General features: G+C 36.1%; 1 protein-coding gene across 3 annotated transcripts in view; it reads left to right on the forward strand.

The window, feature by feature from the left end:
- Nucleotides 1-7249: 7249 nt before the first annotated feature.
- IGF1 (insulin like growth factor 1) overlaps nucleotides 7250-24920 on the forward strand; it is a 47322-nt gene continuing 29651 nt past the window's right edge. Inside the window, exons 1-3 of one of the 3 annotated variants that reach the window (XM_064737101.1) lie at nucleotides 7348-7571; nucleotides 9995-10065; nucleotides 11816-11972. In XM_064737101.1, the coding sequence (XP_064593171.1) occupies nucleotides 11822-11972 (151 nt within the window). In that variant the 5' untranslated portion in view covers nucleotides 7348-7571; nucleotides 9995-10065; nucleotides 11816-11821. Of the gene's footprint in view, nucleotides 7572-9994; nucleotides 10066-11815; nucleotides 11973-24920 lie in introns of all 3 variants that reach the window. The other 2 variants (XM_064737109.1, XM_064737093.1) reach the window with 2 other exon arrangements.

Below are 24920 nucleotides of genomic sequence, written 5' to 3' on the forward strand. Positions count from 1 at the left end.
CACTGATAAAATCTGCTACACAGCCTGCTAGGCTTTTCAAATCTCAAAGTGTTTTGAAACATTGATGATGTGTGATGATCTCAAAACTGCACCAATATTCAGTTCTTTACCATTATGCTAATGCTCTTGTCCATAAAAAGAGTTTTCAAAAAGTAACTTTTTTTTTAAGGAAGCCATATTAATCTTTAGATGATGTAGAAAATAACCTATGTAAGAAAAAAAAGTAAGAAAAATAAAGATTTAGAAAACTGAAATAGGAGAGCTGTAAAGTAGACATAGAAACAGGAAAGTCCTGTTTAAACAGATAACACAGAATACAAAGTAAATGTGCTCACCCTTCTCTTAATCTTTTGTGAGGAAAGCTAAAATTCCAAACAATATTTCTCTTCATCATTTAAACGTCTAGCCCACGATACTCCTCACAGGACTTGCCCTTCTTTAACAAAGTTAAAACACGTTTTCTTACTTTCTTCTTATTTTATCATATTAGAAAACCCTTATATTCATGCTTTTTTACTTCGTTGTTTTTTTTTTTAATCTAAAATTCTACATAACACTGAAGGAAAAGAGGTTGAGCTATCACAGAAAGCGTGCATAGGATTCAAAATGGTCTTGCCAATCTTAAAGAGTGGTTATCACCTACTAGCACCAAAAGAAGTCCAGTTAGCTCTGCAGGTGCTCATTGCCACTGAAAAGCACCCCAGCCAGTAACCTTGGCAGAAAAGGATTTTTTCCTGCACGAAGGCAGGTTCAGAGCCTCAAAAAAATGTTATGCTCATGAATCCATTTGTAGAACCAGGACCTTATTCTATAAACCAGTCATGAGTCCATATTTAGACTAAGGATTAGTTAATAAATGCTTCCCTTACATCCCTAATATCCCAGGCATTGGTGTCTTCCACTTCTTGGGATGCAGCTCCCTTTCCAGTTACATTTCACTGTCTTTGGAGATTTTACTCCTCTCTTACTTAAGTTTAAATAACAGCCTTGCTTTTTTAGGCAGCATAGTAATGAGGCATAAAATTTTATCCTACCTGATTGTACTTGTATTGTACAGCAATCATTCCAGAAAAAGTTTTGTGAAGTAGGTCTTCGACAAGAACACTTGTGAATGGTGCAATAGAAAAAAAATAAGAAAATAAGTAAAAGGAAGCATCTGTTGGGAATTCTTCCAGCTGTGCTTAACACATTTGGAAGACAGAGACATAATATGTGCAAGGATAACACAGTAGCTTGTCACTTCCTATAAACATGCAGAGGTGTTCTTTCAGCCATGATAATGTTTTCCAAAAAATACATAATATGGCTTGCTCTACTTTCCCTCCATGGGTCACAAAGTACCCAAAGTAACTTATTCCTATCTCACAGAGAAAAATATGGAACTGGTTGGAGAAATTACTCAAGTGGCTCAGGTCATTCAAAAGTAGAAATTATAATAACAGCCAAGTTCAATGTAACCATATTTAAGATCTGTTAGAGATCAAAAGTGCATTTTTGTTAGTTTTAATTCATTTACATACAGGCTGCCCTGAAGCCCAGAACCACAAGTTTTCAAAACTGGTCTCAGTGGCCTAAGCTGCCACTGCCTTTCAGAAAATCTAAAACCACATCCAGTGACAAAATAACATTATCAAAGCACAGCAGATAAAAATAAAGGGTGCAAAATACATCAAGCTTACTAAGCAGATATTGCTCAGAACCACAAAATCCATGCACAGGTTAAGATCAATCTGCTATACTTCAATGTACTTCATATTTTAAGATAAAAATAGGGGAAGGAAATCAGAATTGGTGGTTTGATCAGACAATTCTGTTCAAAATGACAGTGAAGTCTGTCATAGAGAAGCACTCATGAATCAGAGTTGATATAGATTTTATTTGGAAGAACTTTGTCTTTCTGTGGGCTCTTTTTGGTACTTAAATTATTCAGTAGTTTCTTGATGAAAGCATAGTTGACCAAAATCTAAGAATCAGAATTTGATTAGGTTGTTTATGGGTCTTGGTTAATTTTTTTCCATTAGCTTTTTAATGGTTTGTTCAAAATAAACCAGACTATCAGTATATAAATAAGCCAAACTAGAGGTGACTGATTTATCTGTAACTTCTATTTGATGAAAATATACAGAAAAATGTCAGTGACAGAGCTCAGTATTTGAGCATACAGAACATATTGGCTTCAGTCCACAAAACATTGTATAAATTTAATGGGATAAGCCCCTTCTGAGTAGTAAATCATGGGAGTGAAGAGAAATGAGCTCAGAAGAAATAGTCCTAAAACATACAATAAGCACCAGATTAATTGCAAATTAAATAAATTTAAAATGGTCAAAGCAGATGTTCTTTTTTTTGTTTAGAGACATTTTATCTCCACATAGAGTTTGCTTTTAAGTAGAATAAGGAGTAGTTTCTGAAGTGTCTAACTCATGCAAATACTCTTCAGGCCAAGATACAATAGATGGACATTTTTGTAATTTTCTTACATTGTTTGCTTTTTATGGACATACACAACCTGCTTGTAATAAAATTTACAGTATTCAGTGCTCTCTACAGCTTTTCCTAAGTCAGCAATTAAAAAAAAGCACATAGGCATTGGCATTCATGTGTCTAATCTACAGAGAAAGCAAAGTACCATTAAACATATGTGCTAGACCCTATTCTATAAAAATCTGCGAGCACAGATTTAGCCTTGATGCTAATGATGATCCAGGAAAAAAATTAATATGTCTCTACATTCCACCTAAATGTGGAAGAAACAGTCTTGGAAATTAAGGGAATATCTAAGGTTATGCATTCTTCTTTCTGTGATAGAGGCATTTAAATGAATCATAGAAATCACCTTTCATACACATATATGTTAATGGTTGCCCATCCCAATTCACATTTATTTTACCTTTTTGCTATGAATGCAAGGATAGAGCTTATGCAGTCATATGTCCTAAATTTCTCTCTTTCCTAATTCTGACTTTTTGCTGCTTTTAGGAATAGGAAAGTAAGCAAATTTTTTGAGCAAAGATGACCTATTCAGGAATTAATATTGGGAAAGTGAGAGCAAGACTACAAACAGCTAAAACTGGGAATTTCCAGTTTAATGGAAAATGCTGGTATTTTGATTATTCTGAATCAGAACAAACTATTTCAAAATTTCCCACAAAGCAGAAATTTAAAAAAAAAACTTTAAAAAATGTTTCCAGAAATGTTGAAACACATATTTTGATCTTTTTAGTTTTGTTTAGTTAATATTTTGATATTTTGTATTTTTTTTACAGTCATAACTATAGCTCATCTCATGACACAATTAATGCGCAGCTTCCATAATATAGTATAATTTTTCAGAATTTAATTGTTCAAATTGTGAGCAATTATAACCAACAACAGTTAATGTATATTTTATTTGAGTAGGAAAATAGGATCATTATTTGGCTTTCTATTACTCACAGCACATTTGTTTCAGAAACAATGAAAACGTCGTGTTCATATAAAGATATCAAAACAGTTACTTGAATTAATGCTGTACATTAAAATTTTGAAGTCATTTTATCTTACTCATCACAGCATTTTCACCATACATCATCAGTTTACAAGTCCATGGATTAATTTTGAGTTCTTACTAACACCATTTTTTTTACCACTGCTACCTATCAGCCATAGGTAGCCATTTCTCACAAATCCAACCTGCTCTTGAAACACTCATGTTTTTCTTGATCAGCAAATAGAAAGGATTTCAATTTATGTGATTCTCCCTAAAACTAAATCATGAAGCTTGCACTCTCCCTGTTTTGCCCAAATGAGAAACTGTTCTTCATGGTCCTTCTTTCTCCTTGGTGTCTCTTCAATACTGACAAAGCAATGACAGCTCAGTCTGCATGCCCTCATCCTTCCCATCAAATTTGTCACTTGTATTTCATCTAGTGATGATGCTGCTTGGGTCACCATTACAAAAGGTGTCTGAGCCTTTTTTTAAAAAAAAACTTCTTTAGCTCATATCAACTAGCAAAAAATTTTTTTGACTTCTGAACTTCTAATTTGATGAAAGGAATTTTCCACCATACATTTGACTAATCACTGACTTCAAAACAGAATCCCATATTAATAAAATACTCCCCTTCACCTCTTCCTGCAAAGACAAATTTGTCTCTGCCATTTTATATTATGAAGAACAGCTGTCTGCCAGCCACTGGGTTTATTTGCCTTCTTCCATCCTTTCCTAAACCATGCCCTATCACCCTCTCAGTGATATCTGTTATGGTGGTGATATCTATTACAGTGGTTCTTTCTACTAGAGTGGTTCTTTCTTGGTTTTCTATAGGAGAACTTGTAATCCCAGTGTAAAAAAACAGACAACAGCTACAACTAATTGCATTTGGTAAGAGAGATCTAACAGAGAAGAATGCACAACAAAGGCACACTGGTTCGGGTGTTTTTAGACATTGTGGCAATGTTCCTAACTTTTAAGAAAGGATTTGGGTAGGGACAATATATTAATTAGGATTTTTGTATCTGCTATCTTCTATAAAACAGAGTTGTCCCTGGAAAACCTGACACATGAGATCTATAGCATTAGAGCATGTTAGTGAAATCATTGGAGTATTAAAGTACAAAATATGAGGGTCAGGACACATAAATACACATAAATACCGGATTCCATCTCTCACACATTTCATATGTCTTTGTGGCTACTATAATACTAAAGGTTATACTTAAGAAGCCAAACACAGATATATGTGCTATTGCTTTTTAATGTAGAATAGCTACACATATTCCAATTAGAAAACTTTTTTCATCTGTCCATCTTTTGTAAATATTTTGAAAACTGCCATAAACTCTGTCATTTACAGGTGCATTTTATCTAAAGGAACATATACAACTGCATAAGCGTCCAGTCACATAGTACTTTATTCTAAGTGGTTTAAAAAGTTATATTATATTTAACAAGGGATAAATTAACCAATCTCCAATAGTAACTGACTGCATACTGACTAGGATACTATCACCAGCATAGAAGCTATATTTAGGAAACTAGTGATCCCCAGAACCCCAGATCAGTACAAGCTGAGGGATTTTTAATTTGCTCTTAAAAATAAAGGTCTTTGTCAAGAAAAGTACAACACTAAGACCAAAAATCCCTAATGGAAACCTTTCTTGAATCTCCTTTTTTCCTGCCTTTTCAATACCACTTTAAAACAAGAACCAAAAGAAAGAAGTGAGGAGGGGCAGATCCTTAGGCTGGTCAGGTGCATTGAGAATGCAGAATACAGCATTACCAGTTGTTTAGAGACCCCTCTGATTCTCTGATTACCCTGAGAGCCCAAAGCTGAACCTTCTATTGCTTGCTGCTCTCATGGCCAAGAGAGGCCTGCTGAAACCTTGGAGAAATCAAACAGTGAAGAGTGAGGAGTGTTTGAAGCCTGGGCAGCAGGGAGGTTATGGAGGAGCGTATTCCTTCTCTTATTTAGGAAGGAAAAGGCAGAAGTGTGTGCACTCATCTGTAGTGCTGCAAAAAGCAAACAAAAAAAAAAAAAAGGTAAAGATTATAAAGATTATCAGAGCTTTCTAATTTGTCTTCCCACATTCTTCTCTAAGGCTAGTGGAATGAGTGATACACGTCCAGCGAGTTGCAGCAGGCTTCATCAAGGTATGTGCAGAATGGTGCCACCACTCAGCGACCTCTGAAGTGCAGAGGGGAGGATAAAACAGAGCAGAACATTAAAACACAGCACCTGCAGTACAAATATGTATCAGAATACCTGAAATATTAGTATTACCTGAACCAAGCAAAATTACCTCCAAGCCCCCTGTGCTTCTGCCATTATGGTACATTAGAAGAAATCCCTTCCAAAGATTAATCAGCTTAGCTAACCATACACTGTTTAAAACTGCACAGAGCAGAGTATCAGCCATTCATAGAGGATACAAAAAACTAAATTTGTCCTTTCTGCCTGGAAAGCACCCTATAGTTCAAGGTGGATCTGAAAACTGACAACAGATCTGGGCCAACATGGTCTCAATTGTTATTTTCAATAATAAAGTACAGCTAACACCTCAGCATGCAACCCTCACTTAGTGGAAGCAGACAGGGACAAAATGCAATGTTCTGGAAGAGCTTTTATGGAAATCATGCACTGCTTGTGACATGTGTTTGGTCTCTGGAGCTGCAGCCTTGTCTAGCCCTCTACTTTTAAATGCCATCTTCCAAACTCCGAGGGTAACAAGTATAAACTGTGTCTATAAAACAACATCCCAACTTTATTCTCAATAGCTAAGTATTGAAATGCAAGCATACATTATAAATAGAAAAACAGCTGGCTTGGAGCACATTGCAAGCCACTAACACAGTTGAGGGATTTGAATGACATCATAACCCGTGAGAGCATGTTGCTGGCCAGCTGGTGTTATTTATAATATACTCATAATTGAGGAAAAATAAAAAGGCAGAAGTTAGGTATTGCAGAACTAATAAAGTTGAATTCTCTCTTTCTCAGTGTCATTTAAATTGTTATCAAGAGAAATTTGAAAATTACTACTAAAAAGGAGGGGGGGGGAGGGTTATCACTTTATAATTACAACAGCAGATGTAAATGTCATGGAAGCCCCCCAAACTGGGCTACTTGTGTTACTCTATTCATAGTACTGTAAGTTCTAGGAAATTACATTATTTCTCCTGTGTGTTGTTGAAACATCACAAAGCTATTTTGCCCTATTTACAAGTAGTTCTCAACAATTCTGTTATTTTTAGCAAATTACAAACTGCTGTTTTAGGGTTAATCACGGAGAGAGTTGGAGGTTTTAATTGGTAGTCAGCATATAGGCGTGCCAAGTATAATAACATAAAGATACATTAAGGGAAAAGTAGATAACTGCCTGCCTGCCTTTTTTTACTATATAAATAAAATACCTATGCTGCAATGCACAAATAAAATGTGTGTTTACATATATACACAAAGGTATGCATATATACAAACACTACCTATCCATATTTAAGTTTTCATATATTTGAAATGCAGACACACAAATGCAAACACACGCACACAGCTACCTGAAAGTTAACCAGAATACATTTTCTTATTTTTCATGGCAGCACAAGCTCTTTTTGTCTGCTAACCCCTCAGTCACTAATTCACATTCTTTTAAAGGGAAAAAAATATGCTTCTGTGCTCTAGTTTTAAAATGCAAAGGTATGATGTTATTTGTCACCATGCCCAAAAAAGTCCTTACTCGGTAACTTTGCCAGAAGAGGGAGAGAGAGAGAGGCAAATGCTCCCCCAGCTGTTTCCTGTCTACAGTGTCTGTGTAATGTAGATAAATGTGAGGATTTTCTCTAAATCCCTCTTCTGTTTGCTAAATCTCACTGTCACTGCTAAAATCAGAGCAGATAGAGCCTGCGCAATGGAATAAAGTCCTCAATATTGAAATGTGACATTGCTCTCAACATCTCACATCTCTCTGGATTTCTTTTTTCTCATCATTACTGCTAACAAATTCATTTCCAGACTTTGCACTTTCAAGAAGCAATGGAAAAAATCAACAGTCTTTCAACACAATTAGTTAAGTGCTGCTTGTGTGATTTCTTGAAGGTAAATCTTTATTACTATTTTAAATAATTTTTTAGTTTTATTTTGCTGTGTATTGTCTGCTGCTGGCTTGAGGAGTATTGTGCACTTTTCAATAACATTATTTTAGAACTGAGAATTATTTATAAATTGCTGAACATGCAATTTTATGTGATCTGGAAAATGGCTGTATGTAATAGTTGTAATTACATAGATAACTGTAAGGGTAAAGTATTGCAAATACCTGTCTTAAATTTCACTTCTATTCAGAGAACTTTGTAATATTTCAGTTATGTCATTATTAAAAGGTCCACTTACATCATTGTCTATATTGTTAATGAATGCTTCTGAAAACATGAACTTTTAGCTATTTTCTGCAGGTGCAGGGTTTTATAGGAAAAAAGGTACTATTCACATGTTAAGTTTCTGCAGTTTTATTATACACAATTATAGAGAAAACGTTCATGCTTTCATAAGGAAACTTTTAAGGGATGTTGTCACTGCAGCAATTTTCTGGCAGCATCGTGGCATTTACTTGGTTTTTGCTTTCATAAATTAAAAGTAAATGAGAAGTTCAGTTTGTTTTCTACATTAGAAACCAGCTGCGACTCTTGCTGACCTTGCATATTTGTACAGCTTAAGCAATTGTACATAAAGAAAATGGAAATTCCTTTACATGTTCATCTCCAAGTTTTCCCTTCTAGGGAGGGCTTTCTCAGGAAAGTTTGCATGTGAAGTTTGATGTTATGACCCTGTAATTTCTGCACAATAATATAAACTGTCTTAAGGTAAATTTGACTTCAGTAGGTGCATTGACCTCTGTTTCTGTCAGTTGGCTCTAGTCCAACTTTCCATTATCTGCAAATTTATATCCGTCAAGAACTTTTTTTCCCTTTAGTATTTTGCAAGGATATTTATGGAGTTGAAAGAATTATCTTATTTTAATTGCTTAGGGCCTAATATTTTTTTAAAGTTGCTCTTACACTTAAAACACACTTATCTCATTCCTTAATGACCTAATTACAGATCTGAAATTGCAAGGGATGAAATCATTCCCTTAATGTATAAATGGGCATCCTTTCCAATATACTTGAAAGAAGAAGGGTTGGAGGTTTTTTTAAGTATTGAGCAAGGCTCTAAGAGACATAAAAGTAATGTGCTAGTTCCTCAGCTGTGCATCCTGCCAAGCTTCCTTGGAATCAATGGAACATATTGATTTAGGTTAGCATGTAGCCCAGATTCTCTGCTCAAAGTTAACAGTATTTAAGCCTTGATCCACTCCAGAGTATATATGCTTTGTTTATATAACAATTACCAGTGAATACTGATATTTCATAATAATTGCACATTTCTACTATGGCTTGATAATCAGGCCCAGCCCCTCTGGAATAAAATGTAATTTTGAAGATATAACTCTTGATTTCTTGCTGTAGCATACAGTCTCCAAAAAAATGTTGCCTCCTGCACGATACTTATAATTCTTGCAGATGTTCTTACATGTTACTGAAATGACCAAGCATGTGAAGAATTCTTATGCACAACTTGTGTCAAGTGATAATTTGTTAAAAGAAGGGGACTTACATAGAGGAATTAATAAGTGACTGAAATGCAGAGTGTTCATATATGACATTCCTTTGTAGTGCTACTCTTCTGGACTACTAAAAGAGCAATGTAGCAAAAGCTGGCTATTTTACTGAAAAAAAGAGGAAATTCCAGCTGTGAAATTATGGTCAGTCATTCTGTGCAAGTTAAAGAAGTGCTTAACCAGGCTCATCTTGAACCTGTATTCAATTTCTTAATGTAATTAGATGCTTTGACAAACCCCACCCACACGCCAATGCGTTTTCTTTTAAGCTCTCAACTTTCTAGTCAGATTGGGGATAATGTAAGTACCCTGCTTGATTGTAGAGAACCTGCAGCAATATTGGATTACAACTCTGTATTTTCTTAAGAATATTCCCCTCAGATATAAAGGGGTACTTGGATTTTATCACAGGCATATTGAATCAATTAATGTTGTGTTTAATTAAAATGATGAAGTAAAGTTAAAGTTTTAAACTGTGTTTTGGAATTTGCTTTAATGAAACAGTACTTGATTTATCAAACAATTGATTGAACCTCAGAAACATGTGAGCCTGTTTTCTTTTCTGCAAAGTTTTTACTTGTTTGAAAGTTCTTGACTGTTGTTAAATTTGGAGATAAAGTTAGAAATTCTCTGTGGTTTATACTGTGCAGCCTTTTTTGGCTTCCACTAAAGGAAAAACAGTAGATAATCTGTTTTGTCGTAGTTCAGTGCTGATATTTATCTGAAAATGCAAGCCAGCTGAGAAGTCTTTAAAAATAAAAAATTGTTAAATGTCTAAAATTTATGTTTATTTCTGGACCAAATGTTATACGAGAACAAATTGTTAAATACATAATGTTCTTGTATTTGTAATGTCTTTCAGCTTTCTGAGGCAGTGTGCTAAACAGCTTTCTGCTTTACCTCCTCAGAACTGGGAACCATCTTAAACTGCAGGTGCATCACATTTATCTTATAAATTCAAAAATATGGCAAAGGAAAAAAGAAATTTATGTTAAGATATGGAATCATTGCAGGAAATAGTGCCTCATGTTATCATCATTCATTTACAATCTGATCTTTCTCCATCTGCCATTGAAGTCATGACGATGCATTTGAGCTTGGTGGGGTTTGCATGGCAAAGTTGGCTAAAGACACTTGTGAATGGGAAAATATTTTTTTTTTTTATGATATATCACGGGATTTAAAATTATTCATTATTTTTACAGTGGAAATAAGAGACTCATCCAGCAAGGCACTAAGATCTCTTGCCAAGAAAATAAGAATTCTTAAAAATTATTGACTAAAAAAGGCTCAATATCACACTGGATCAGATCCCAATTGATCAGAAAATAGATAACTACATCTTTTTTTCAAAAGTTCAGTGAAGAAATATTAAAGATTAAGTGGCCCCTGAACCCCTGAAAGAAACTTTAGGGAAGATGAATCATTTTACTTTCAATTACTTTGCACTAGACTGCTAACACAAAGCAGTTTTAAGCCAAGTTTAACTGTATGTGGAAGACAGATTTGTAACTTCTTACCTGACTGCAATGCTAATGTTAACCTTAAAAGAGAATGAAATTAAATGCAGATTTACACCTTTCAAAACTATAATTTTTGGCAAGTGATCTAAACAAGCTCAAAATATGCATGAAGCACATTACTCAGTGTCCTGCTACTATATATAAATAGCCTTTCTTAATATTAAAAGTAAAAGCTACCTTCTTTGCATGTTGGGTAAGAAATTGGGTGGACATAAAGGGATACAAAAATAAGTGACTAAATGGATTGGTGCAATTTTACACCCATTGAGAACTGGTCTTTCTTCAGTCATAAGTACCGGAAGATAGTTTGTAATCAAATGTAAATGAGAAAAGAATTATCACCTCTGTATTAACCTCATGGCCACATTTGCCTATGAGGAGATAATGAAGGTCAATGAAATATAGCTGCTTACAAGTAAAAATAGAAATTTTTAATGGTTTAAAATTCACAGTCCTGTTAATTTCTCAAATGTTTGCCTGCTAGTAACAGGGAACTGTAAGAGTCACTGAATGTGGTATTCTGCTACAGAAGATCCCACATCAATTCCTGTAACTTTGGCAAATTGAACCTTGCAACATTTTTGGTTTGTCCTAGTGTTTTCCTTTCTAAGGTGGCTGGAGAACTGTGGTGTACTAATAATGAACTTTTTTTCTACTGAGCCAAATTTCCTTACAGCAACTTTAGAGCCATTGATTGTTGTGACAATGTTGATTTTAGTTTAAACAGCCCTTCTCCATCCTAAGCCACCCCCATTTCCCACAGTACATTGGCAGGCACCTGTCATATTCCCTCTTAGCTTATCTGGTCTGAGACAAACCAATTCAAGGCTTTCTTTATTTATATTATTCCAGGCTTCCCTTTGTCTGTTTATTGCACTCTTCCATCTTTTGCTTTCCAAAAGCAAATATAAGTCATAGCTACTACAGGGTTCCCTAATTATATGTGATTGTGAGAATTCACCAGAATAAATAATCCGTTTCCAAAATATATAGACAAGAACATGTAGGCAGTTGCAAAATCATGGGGAGACGTTTCCTGATATCATGCTTATTGTTCAAGAAATCACAGTACACATTCATTCTCATTCACAAGGGTGCAGGAGTCATTTTTTGTAAGACTCTTTGGGGAAATTCTGACACTGTTTCTGCTTCCTTGGCAGGTGAAGATGCACACTGTGTCCTACATCCATTTCTTCTACCTTGGCCTGTGTTTGCTTACTTTAACCACTTCTGTTGCTGCTGGCCCAGAGACACTCTGTGGTGCTGAGCTGGTTGATGCTCTTCAGTTCGTGTGTGGAGACAGAGGCTTTTACTTCAGTAAGTCCTCCCTTTCTTTCCATTAACTGCTAAACACTTTCATGTAATCCACTGGAGTCTGCAACTGCTCTAAATGAGCTTAGCTATGATCATCCAGGCTGCCAACTAGGACTGGTATCTTATACCTGAAAGATGCTCAAGCCTTCAGTTACCATAAATCCTGAGTGAGGAATAATGTTGTGCCTGTGTTAAACTTCTCTTTCTGATAAATTTGTATTTTCAGACTTGTTATTGTTTTTCACCACCTTCCAGCTGTTGCTATTTCACCTGCTGTGTTCCTGCTTTCCACTGACCTGTCACTGAAATCAAATGAATGAGAGCAAACACCAAACCCAAGACACTCATGAGGCAGAACTACATGTACCTGTTATGTGAGACTGCTAGTAAACTCTTTAAGTACACACTTTTTCATATTAAAAACACACTAAGCTTCAACATCTGGTTTAAAAAAAATGAAGATCTGGAAGGCAGCAAGCAGAAAGTTACTGCATCCAAGTATCCACATGCTTCATCATTTAAATACAGGTGGAGGGAAATTCATGCATGGTGAGATAATAAAGACCAACACCAGTACAGGCAACAGATAAAATTAACTCTGCAATAGTGAGGATCAAGAAATACTCAACTTTTATATAACAGAAACCTATTTCTGATTTTGGCTATTTGCCACTTAAAGTTAATGAAACTTTTAGTTAGGAATATATTCATTCTGAACACATTCATTAATACATTTCTTCAAAACTATAGAATTTGTGCTCCTATAACCTCTGAAGCTAGCATTTACTTTTAATAACAATATGTATTTCTCTGATATCCTTGATATTCCTTCATGGCTGAAGCTTCTTGTCTTCTCTGCTACCATTTTTGTTTTTCTGATCATATCCACCCTATTCCTATTTATTTCTATTCATGGAGTCACTGCTTTCAATGTTTTTTCGTTGCTTGCAGTAAAAACAAATTCAGACTCTTGCACTTCTAAATTACAGAAAATTCTAATTTCTTCAACATATAAATTGTAGAGATTTTCACTATCTTCTTGGCATGTTTTATTTAAGTTCACTTTTGGAACCTTAGTTTTACATATACAAAGTAATCCACTATTCACCAAAGAACCTTTCTTTTCTGTATTTAACACCTCAACTCCTGTGAATAAGCACCTACTCCAGGGTGCTGTTCAGCTGAGTATTCTGGTGCTAAACACAGTATTAAAAAGCACCGGAATCTCTCATACAGGAATTTACATTTTTCTATAAACTCATCAGGTGCTCATTTTTACACCAAAATCTGTTGTGTTTATTAGCAGCAGAGTTAGGGATTATTTGAGTGTCCTACAAATGTTTTATTGTTGGAGTGCATGTAAAGACTGTCATCTCCCCCTCCTGTTTCTGCACCAGAAAACATTGAGACAATACATATAGAACAGCAGAGCAACTGTTCTCTCACTGTGTACGAATCTCAGGTGGTTCTCTACCAGCGAAATGTTTGCTGCTGGTTCAGAGACCTCTCATGCTTGCTTTCCACAAGAGTAGCTGTTACTGCCCAGCAATCAGACCTACTGTTAGGTGTACTTTGTGATCCTCAAGGTAAGAGGTCATGTGAAATGCTAATCATTAGCAATAATGCTCTTTGCTTTCAATCTCAGTTATTCTAAGGTTTCACAATCTGTTTCAAACCTCTACCCCAAGCTAGGTCATCCTTAATTTCAAATACCATGATGGGCTTCCAGTGTTTCAAAGGAGATCATTACCTTTGCAATCTTGACCTTTATCTGCTGTCAGTTTAGACTTTCTCTCTAGACTTTGTTGTTTTCTGACATTCTGAGTTTTCACTAAAAATAATGTAACGACACCATAAATGTCGACCTTGTTTTCTATGGAAAACTGTGGAAGGTTTTACCTATGGATGGCCACCCCATTTTAGGAGTCTTGCACAGTTGCAATCAATAGCCTGCAGTTGCTTCATTCAACAGGAATGTTATGAAGCTGACATGTATGTGGCCCCTTGGATGCCAAGTAATGTGTGTGCTCTACCTGGCTACTTATAAATAAGAGGAAGAAACTTAATCTGTTTTAACCCTCTCCCTCTTATTTGTTAGAGTTCAATCTAAAATACAGAACTAGAGAAAAGTAAGCCCAGTAACATTGGTAAAACAAATTGAGATCCTCATATCAAATGCACTACAGAATGCAGCATACTATTAAAAGTTAAAAATGTTGCTTGATTTCTTGGGACTTTTTAAGAATGCCACATCATTTGCAGAGGTAAAAACCCAATGAAATTTTTCTTTTGTTGCAAAGAGTATGTCAATAAAAGTAGCATTTTAAGCCTTCTTTTCTCATACTCTGGTTCCTTTAAAGTATAATCAATGGTAGTATTTGCCTTTAACTTGCACAGGAAATAGCTGTGAGGAAATTTTTTTTTCTTCCATCATTCTATATTTCACTAGAGACTCCAAATATAAAGAATACCTTTTGGCTGAGGTGGAATTCCTGGTTCTGAGTCAAGGTCAAAGCTTCTGACTATTCCTTGGGAGTTGTGGGTGGAAGTAAAGATAGAAATAATTGCATTACTTTCTGTTGAAACTCTGTGCTTCCCAGCCACAAGGATGTATCTGTGGCTAGGACTGGAAGACAAAAATTTCCTTTACATAGTCTACTCTGCCCAACTTTCTAGCTATAAAAGGAAACTCCTTAGAGATTCTGAGGAGATGCCCCAGCTGCTTACCACACACAAGGTACTGACTTCAAGAGAAAGTAAAATGTGATTTCTACCACTCTCTGTCTTGAGATAGACTGACAAGGAGCATTTTTTCAAATATTTTTAAGGGAAAACACAGCACAAATCCCCAAATTGAGCATCTTCTTTTTTTCCTTGGTCACATTTAACTCCAACCAGCACTGGCTACTCCTCAGACAGTTTTTTGTTTCTTATCATTTACCAGAAAAAAGCAGATTGTTGCCACCATTTACCTAGGGACATATCTCTAGGAGAACTTCTGCCCCTCAGGTTCATGTGTGCTAGGTTTTGTTAGAAGATGACAGAGAACCTGGCCACAGCTACAAAAGTGGCTACACTTAAACACAGATTTTTCTCAATGTTTCTCCAATCTCAAAACCTCTGGATCCAAGAGTCACGAAGCCAAGTGGGGTGGCTTTGACATTCACTTAAATTTTAATGTCCAGAAAGGTCTACCATGGTACACTCATTACAAAACAACGCTGACAGGAGAGAATGTTGGAAAAACTTAAAGGAGAAATTACAGGAAACTTACAAAATTGAAAGCCTAAGAGGCGGGAATTTTTTCTTGGAATAGTCTAGTCTTATCACAGAAATTTACTTTGTAGATTACTCAAAAAAAAATCTTTATAAATGTTGAATTTGCTGAACAATCATTCATTCTTGCTCATGCTGTTTTCTCAGGGTTGTTACTACCATGAGATCTAGTAGTTTGTTCTAGGGAGAAAATGCTTTATTCTTTTTTATCTAGTTTCTTCTCTTTTGAAAATGTACCTTTTCCTTTTACAATAAATACATAGCAGTCTCTCTAACAATACACAAGTGCCAATGAAGAAACAGATTTCTTAATTCCTTAGAGATTTTCAGTCTTCTAATTTCTAAAGCCCAGGTTAGATGGCAATACTTATTTGAAACCATGACAAGCAACTTCATTAATTAAAACTCCACCTTTTTTTTCTGCTAAAAAAACTACTTTAGTCTTATGGTTAATCTTCTGAACCATCACTTGCATAAAAAAGCAAAGAGCTGAATTTGGGTACCTGAGACACTGGAGTTCCTCTGATATTCTTCAGAGGATGACCTAGCACATGCTTCCATGTGTAAAGCAGTGAATCCCATAAAAGATGGGCTTTTCTGGCATCAAGCTTAATGTTCCCTGTGTCAACTGCATTAAGGAGAATTACTGCAGATTTTTACTACTTTTTTTTTTTTTTTTTTTTCTCCACTAAGACAATCAAAATTGTGTGCTGTCCTTGGGAAAATCCCCAGCTGTGCACAATGTAAGACTATTAGTTTATAATCATCAGAAAATCAGGATAAGCCTGTGAACATAATTTTGGGTGATGAGAGCTGTCATGAGATCCCATTGCTTTGTAGATCTAAGGTATATGTGGAGGAATTGCTGCCTTAGAAAAGAGGAAACAAGCAGCAGAGCAATAGGCAATTACGTTCTGCTTCTCCCATTTCCCTCTAGTTAAGAGCTTCTTGTTTACTTCAGGAAGTCTGCTTTTAAGATGTTATTAAAGTTTCTAGGCCTGTCAAACCTATCAGCGTAATTACAAGAGATGGCATGGCACTCAGTTCTTTAAGCACTCCATACCTGTAGGAGCTATGAGTCATTAGCTCCTCTCTGCATCCCTGATTGAAAGGAATGTTAATGTTAGAAGCCCAGCAGAGGCATGCTGAAAAGCTGCCACGGACACACACAGACTCTGGTGTCACTGACAGTCTTACAAATCTTTGCAAACATGCGCTGGTCATCTTGACTGTGTCCACACAGCAAGATCTGAGATTGTTTTTGAGTTCCTTGGTCTGGCTACATGCCCCATTCACGTCCAAATATTGCATCTATGGAAGATTTGAGTGTATTTCTCTATCTATCCCTAGGTTCCTTACCTCTTACCCTGGAAAGGAGCTCAGGTGTGCTTTAGCCAGGTCTGCAGGGGCAGTGCTCAGGGAACCAGAACTATAGGCGCAGCTGCTGATGGATCTGTACAGGAAAGTAAACAGTTCTGGCTTCTGGAATGATATCACTGTAGAGTCAAACAGCTGACACAAGTTTGCTGTGTGCTTTGTTGCCCCTGGTAGTAAACACTGAGGAAGATCTCTGAAAATAAGCCAGTCTTTGAAAGAATTTTCTCTTTTTTTACCACATTAAGAAAGCATAAGGAGTTGTTCATAAAGGTTAACCTCAGTTTAGTGAGGTTAATCTCCTTAAGTTACCTCCTTAATAACAGAGAGGTTCTGTCTTCTTTCTCCATGGATTGCAGAGTAAGTCTGGGAAGAGTTAGCCTCTGATAGACACTAAATTTAGTCCCTACAAACAGGTCTCTGCAGCTAGTTCCTTAGATCACCAAGGATTTTATAATTTTTCAACTTTAAGAGGGACTGCAGTAGTGATGATAATTTTAATGAAGTGACTGGAAACAAATCATTGATCAAAATTTCAACAAGAAACATCTCTGTAAAAAGTGCCTACTATCAAAACCAAATAAGTACATTTTCTCCACAAGTTCAATTTATATATGTCCCTTTTAGCTGGTAGATATCAGAGATGTTATTGCTTTTTATGATGTTTACCTTTTTTATGCACTAGACCAAGCTTCAAATTTGGTCTCAAATAACAGAAAGCTGTTACTTGACATTTGATTCCCTAACTGCTAGATGTGTATTTAATACACTGTTTAGTCTCATGTTGGATAAAGTCACTCAAAGAAGCCCTTGGCAAAATCAACATTAATTCTTGGCATAGCTGCCCCTCTTACTTTTCCACTGAATCTTAAATACTGAGAAAAACCCTTCCCTGACTTCAGCTCTGGCACATGCTCTGTGCAATCAGCCAAAACTTTTGCGTATGGACCTCCTTGTTTGTTCTGGTATCAATAAAGCATTTGTGATTTTTGATCAGCAGCAGGAGTCACAGATCAAATCATTCCATTCAGCAGAACCACATGCCCCATTACTTAAAACCTTTTGCATTTACTACCTGGGCAAGGAGGGCATTCCATGCACAGTGTTCATTCCAAAGGCAGAAATTCACAGAGCCATTTCTCTGGGCTTATTCAGCACTTTAGCTCTTAGGCACCTTTCAAACCCTTTCACATCACTGAAAAACAAATAGAGACTTAAAGGCAACTCGGTGCTTTGTTAACAAAGGATGGATCTGGCCTTGCTTGTTAAACCAAATCCAAGCTTAATTGTTCAAAAATATGACAACAAATGAAAGAGATAACCAACAGTTAAGTAATTTCTCAGTCTAGAAATCAAGACAAATACCACAAATGTATACTTAGTGAAGAAATTATGCTAAATTTATCTCTGGTAATAACCACAGGAACTTCAATGTCAAGAGGAAGGAAAAGCCATTAATGCCTACTTTCTATGCGGTGCATTTAGTGCAAAAACCATTACAAAAGATAAAGCCCAAATGCTGGGTCTAACTTTTAAGTAATGACAGCCATATTTCATGTTTGCATCATTAAATGAGGTTCTGAGAACAAAAATTCTAACACATCCATAGTCTTTGGAGGGGCATACCATATAATGACCAGTGGGTGAATCCAGCTTGTGGACTTACTTAAATTCCTACAAAAATCCAGCCTAGTCTGAGATACTTTCCATGTTTTCTGATTGAATCCCATACGCAGAGAATTTTTTTGTTTTCAATGTCCTTACTCTCACTAGGCAGAGCAGAATGCATTTGCTTATCTCATGTTAAATCCTTTAATAGTGAAAACTTGAATAGCTTCCTTTTATCAAAGAAACTTTCTAGGGCTCATATGTCTCTTGCCTTTTTTTTTTCCTTGAGTCTACAGTATATTTAAATATTTCCCATCTTATTCTGAAATTCAGCTGTGATCCCAGTCTTCCCATTTATGTAATATATCCCTTCTAGAGTAAGAGAATGCTTCCAGACAGCAGGCCCTTCTGCTTCCTTATGTGCCCATAAAAGTGTGGAAGTAGGGAAAAAGTGTCCTGTTAAAACCTTTCCCTTGGGAAATTATGACTCATGCAAACCTGAAATTATATTATATTTTTTATACAGAACTATTTGTTTATATTGTTTGTGTCTTTGTGTATTGGGCAGAGATTTACACAAGGCTGAGTATGCAGAAAAAGGAAGGGGTTGGCTCAGACCATTCTGATTCAATCCAGCTCAGTGAACTGTTTTCTTTCTGAAAATAAATATTCTAGGAACACCATTTCTATCTCCAAAATATAAACACTTAATACCCCCAAATCCTAGAAACAGCAGGTTCTAGGAAAACAAATCCTACTGAAAATTGGTTTGACTTGAAAAGAAGGTTCATTAACAGCCATATCCTTCTAAGGCCATGGATAAAATCGTAAATTACGCACACAAACTCTGTATTCTAAAGAAAATTTTAAATGTATGGCTTATACACAGGTATAAAACATCTAAGTGTCATGGAGAATATTGTAGGGAAGGTGTCATTCTGCTTGAGGATCTGAAAAAGATGAGTACATTCCTAATTATGTTTGCAGGCTCTTCCAGACCACATATAATAAATCCAGTTTACAAGAAGGATTTTTTTCAGACATCCATTACTATACTGAAGGTTTCTTTTAACTCAGCCCCATGAAAATGACTGGATATGAGCTTCTACTCCTATAATGAAAGCTTTACAACTTCTTTTTGTAAGTCTTCATTGATTACTTCAGATTGCATAAAAGCTAATAAGGATATTTATTTTAGGTTAACATAGCAAAAAAAGTGATTATGCTTCTTACCTTGAAACTTCTGTGAATAAATAATAATATTGTTGCAATAATTTGTTTCTACATCCCCAAAATTCCTGAATTACTAGTCAACAGGTCTTCCATGAAAAAAACTTAGTTTTTCCTACGTATTTGAAGTTTTATGTTTCTTTCCATTAAAGTTTCCAGCCTTTTACAGACATATTTAGTTTGGCAGGAAGAATCTGGTGACTCATAGACTGTAGAAATTTGAGAGCAAGCTACTGAAAATGTATCTAATTTCTTCTTGTGTAATTTGGGAGCAAGCTACTGATAGTATGTCTAATTTTCCTAGTTTAATCAAATGTATTATTGGCAAATACATGTCCTGAATAAAAGCCATGTTGATTTCTGAAATATATAGCTAAGATTAAATGTGAAAACACCATATATATTTGCTTTTAGAACACTTCTTGGGTTTTTTCTAATTGTTTCTGGCATTTCTCTCTAAATCAATGGGCACTGAATGAAAAACAGAGGCACTACTTGAAACCATTTGCATTACAATCCTACTTATATTTTAGAACTCAATAATGTAAAAGAGTTCCTTATGTTGTTTTTTGGTGGTGGTTTTTTTTTGGGGTTTTTTCATATTTTCAAGAGAGGATAGAGGTGTAGAAAGCATAGGTGATGTTATTATACCTTTATGATTTATCTAGAGAAAGATAGATGTATTCAAAAAGATCTTATCTGTATTTTATGTTATTGACTATACTGTTCCTTTCATGTCTTTTCAGACAAAAGACTTTTAAATTCAGACCTTCCTAGACATACATCATTTTAGTTTGTCCACATACAGAATGAACTTGCTGAATGACTGACACTGAACAGAGTGTGACCTGAAATAAGGAGATTCTGGTTCAGATTCAGTCCATGTATTTTTGAGCACTTAAATGAAGATTCTGAGTTAGGAGTCTACTCAAGCTCATCCTGCAGTCAGTGAGAGGACTAAAAAACTTTCAGGGTTCTCATTAAGTTATGAATTTTTCCTAGGACACACTTTTCTTTCTCCACTAAATTAAGCAAGGAAGCTGCAGCAATTGTATTCTTATGCTCGTTAAGTTGGTTGGGTAAGGACCCTCCATTGGGAGCCTAAATTCTGGTGGAATGAATCTGTTTAAAACCACACAATAAACTTCCATTTAGAGGTACGGATGCCCTCATACAGATCCCATTTTAGATCAAAGCAAATCCAAGCTTATTTTAGCTGCTATGGTGTAGTGCAGTTAAGCAAAGACCCAGAAAGTGCCTTATGCAGGTAACACCAGTTAGAGCTGCTCCTCTAGCTCTGAAAAACTCCCAGGCTTAGTCTGACTAAGTGTGAATCCTGTTGGAGAAAGCACTCCAGTTGGACACGGTAAAAGTGCAAGGGAAAAGCTTATCTATCTTTTCTTTCTTGATAGAATAGATAGAATATACTCTTAGATGTTATAGCAAGTAAAACTCCTTCGTGTTTTATTTCTGCAAAACAAGGTGCATTTTTCTATGCATAAGTAATGAAGCAGTTTTTTACACTGGTGCTCACACCAGATCATTTCTATTCCTATGAGTCTTCATTTTCCAGTAGTTTTTAAAGAAATTGAGACAACAATAATGTTTATAACCTACAGAGGCAGCTAAATATCAGAAGTCATTAAAGAGGGATTTTCTCTGTTAGAGGGCTGTGCCTTCTATCATGGTATCGTCATGGAGAAAGACACAGAATGATGCTCAAGTGAGATACTCAGGCAATGAAACATTCACAGTTAGGTTGGATGGGGCTCTGAGAAACCTGATCTAGTTGAAGATGTTCTTGCTAATTGCAGGGGACTGGATTACGTGATCTTTAAAGGTCTCTTCCAACCCAACCTATTCTATCAGTTGGAAGATTTAAAATATAGCTACTGCTGACTTAATGAGCTCACCTCTAAAAGCAATAATATGACTGAACTACGAATCCCACTGAGGCTGTAAACCATTCAGTGAGTCGAAACAACACAAAGCATCTCTACCTTCCTCACACCAGTACCCCTCCTCATCCAAGACAATACAGAAAAGCAACGAACCACTTCAAAGACATTGGCATTTCATGATCTTCTCTAAAGTTATCCCTTTGCAGAGAACAATAGTCACAGTAGTTAAAATTTCCAAAACATCTATGGGGACAGGAACTGCTCTTTAGGTTGTTTGGACATTGATAATCCTTTTTCAGTACACATATTGTTTTGAAGCAGAGTAAAAAGCAAGCACTAAAATCAAGAAAGAATTATTTATGTTTGCCATGAATAAATATGTATATGACGTAGCTTATTTCAAGGTGCTCTTAGTATTGTGCATTGTACTATTCCCACCTGGTTTGGCTTGAGGAAAATGGGGTAGAAATGATGCTGTCACTTCACATTTGCTTCTGCATTTAAAAGACACAAAAAGGCTGTTCTCAAAAATTATTTCATACACTCAAGGAGTTCCACCACCATTTGAGGAATTACAAACACTAGGTTTAATGTAGCTATTCCAAGATTCAAACATTTTAAAATGTGGAATGGTCAAGAAAATATGTTGAATAAAAAAAAAAAAAAAAAAGGAAGACATTTTGAAGAATTTCACCCTTGTCTTTCTTTTTGGAAAAAAAATAGAATTAAATTCTACAACTGCAGCTACAATGGCGTTAAGTCAACTTCCCTAATTTTTCTTTCATAGTCATTTCATTTTAGTTTTTGAAAGCAATAGGACTTGATGCAATAAAATACAACTATTTCCTGTTATCACTAAGATGAAGACTAATAAAATGAACAGAATTCGTAAGTGGTGATATTCTTACTGTCTGCTGTCCTTTTCAAATAGAAGTTTATACTCTGATATGAAACAGATGAAATTCAGATCTGTGAAAAAGGACAACACTTTTTGAATAAATAAGGCTTTCCCTGCCCCCATCAAGAATCAAATAACCTGCAGCAGATTCTGAATGCAAAATTATTATATTATGAAACAGGTGGAAATATCTTGTTTATTTTTTATTTTAGGATCTAATGTTTTTAAGGTGTATTTCTACTTTTTCATGTGGCAAAGAGAAAATGTCAAGGAAAATCTGATATGTAGTATAATAAAGAAAGGACAAAGCCAAAGCCAGAGAAGGAGAAAATATTAACGTGCATAAGCGAGGCTGGCCCTATCCAGGAGTTTCTTCATAATCCAAAATTATGATTCCATGGATACTCACTCATGGCTATCTGTTGACTTCAAATGGCTTTAGTTCAGATCATTGACGATAGTAGGAATTAGTCTGAGGAATTCTATTTCATGGGCTCTGTGCTATGCTCACTAAAGAAAACATTGATCATCGATTTTCCTAGGTCTTTTGGCCATAAGTGTCATTACACCACAAGTATTTTCCCTTGACTGGATTCCCATTGCTTTCCTACTAGTCACCTGTTTTTCCTAAGAACTACCCGCTGAACTTATAATATTTTTCTTTCTGTGTATAAATACAGCAATTAAAGGCTTTTTTGAGCAATCAATAGATACCATTTGTTCCTGATTTGAAAAGGGTACACGCACATCAAAAAATTCCACATTTTTAACATTATTCAGACCAACCTGAAAGGTTTGTAGTGTAATTTTAAAGATCATCTATCATTCAGTTCTTCATAGAATCATAGAATGTGCTGAGTTGGAACAAACCCATCAGGATCATGGAATCCAACTCATAACCCTGTAGAGGACATGCCAAGAGGCACACCATGTGCCGGAGAGCACTGTGCAAATACTTGAACTCTGATAGCCATGGTGCTGTGACCACTTCTCTGGGGAGCCTGTTCCAGTGCCCAGTCACCCACTGGGTGAAGAACCTTTCCCTGATACCCAACTTAAACCTCTCTTTACTCATCTTCATGTTGTTTCCCCAAGTCCTGTCACTGGTTACCACAGACAAGGGATCAGTGCCTGCCCCTCCTCTTCCCCTCACAAGGACATTGAAGGCTGAAATGAGGCCTCCTGTCAGGCTTCTCTATTCCAGGCTGAACAGACCAAGTGCCCTCAGCTGCTCCTTGTATGGCTTCCCCAAGGCCTTTCACCATCCCCGTGGCCTCCTCTGAACATCCCTAAGAGCTCAATGTCTCTTTTACACTGTGGCACCCAAAACTGTCCCCGGCACTGGAGGTGAGGCTGCCCCAGCTAAGAGCAGAGTGGGACAATCCCTCCCTTGCCTGGCTGGCCATGCTGTGCCTGATGCCCCCAGGACAGGGCTGGCCCTCCTGGCTGCCAGGGCACTGCTGGCTCATGTTCAACTTGCCATCAACCAGGACCCCAAGCTCCCTTTCTGCTCTCCAACCTCTCTCACACAACCAGGGTTGCCCCATGCCAGGTACACACTCCAGCACTCACTTGTTAAACTTCATGTAGTTGATGATTGCCCATATCTCTAATTTGTCCAAGTTCATACATAATTGTTTGCTAAAGTGCCTAAATCAGTCTTGATTTTGTGGCAGGTAGATGGCTACATGTAAAAGATTGAAAACTAACTTTTGAGAAGTCTTACTCTATTTTCAAAAAGCAGCATGAGTCTCATAAATAGCCAGTGAGACCTCTGAAGGTCCTAAAGGCACATGAATCAGGTTTTTAGGCATCAAAGAGGCAGACAGTCAAGAGATTTTTCAAAAGCAGTCATTATCTAATTTCCACTAAAATCAATGATAGGTAAACCTAGGCAGGGTTTTTTTGTTTTATTTTACTAATCCTTCCAGGCATATGCCTGTGTTTTTAGTTGCCTCAACATCCTTGGAAATACAAGTCAGGGTCCTTAGCTACTTGACTAAATTTTGCTTATGGACCTTATTGAATACTTTTGAAAAAGTTATCACTATTAAAAGCTCTTCAAAATGAGAATTGGCATAATGACTTGTCTTCCTCTCTGACGTTAAACACACTAATACGCTTAGTATGAAATCTTCTTATTCCTAGCATAAATATGTGAGGCATCAGATGAAAGCTAATAATTTCCCAAGCGAGCTAAAAATAATGATGGCTGAATTTGAATAAATATTCTAAGAGGCATTCTGGAACAGACAGTGGTTAATAAGTACTGTAAATGCTACCTTTCTACTAACCTCATTTGCAAAATGCCAAAGCCTAAACATGCACCACAAACAATACTGGATGAAAACCAAACATGAGAAAAATTATAATCACTGCAGAAAGTTGAAGACCATGCATATCTAATAATTTTCTTTGTCTTCTAAGCCAGAAAATTTAATTCAAATTCTAAAAAAATTCTTTAGGATGTCTTATTTAGGAGTTTCAGATACTTGTGGTTTAGACCTTGTTTCCACTGCAATGAGACTGACTGCACCTCAATTTACTGCAATAATTCAAAGTACATTGCAATATAAGGAATAAGTATTATTAAAAAGTATAACTTTCTGTAACAACAAATAATACATGAATATGTAAATTAAACTCACTTGTAAGCATGCTACA

The sequence above is a fragment of the Zonotrichia leucophrys genome, chromosome 1A (genome assembly GCF_028769735.1).
Source record: "Zonotrichia leucophrys gambelii isolate GWCS_2022_RI chromosome 1A, RI_Zleu_2.0, whole genome shotgun sequence".
Taxonomy (NCBI): Eukaryota; Metazoa; Chordata; class Aves; order Passeriformes; family Passerellidae; genus Zonotrichia; species Zonotrichia leucophrys.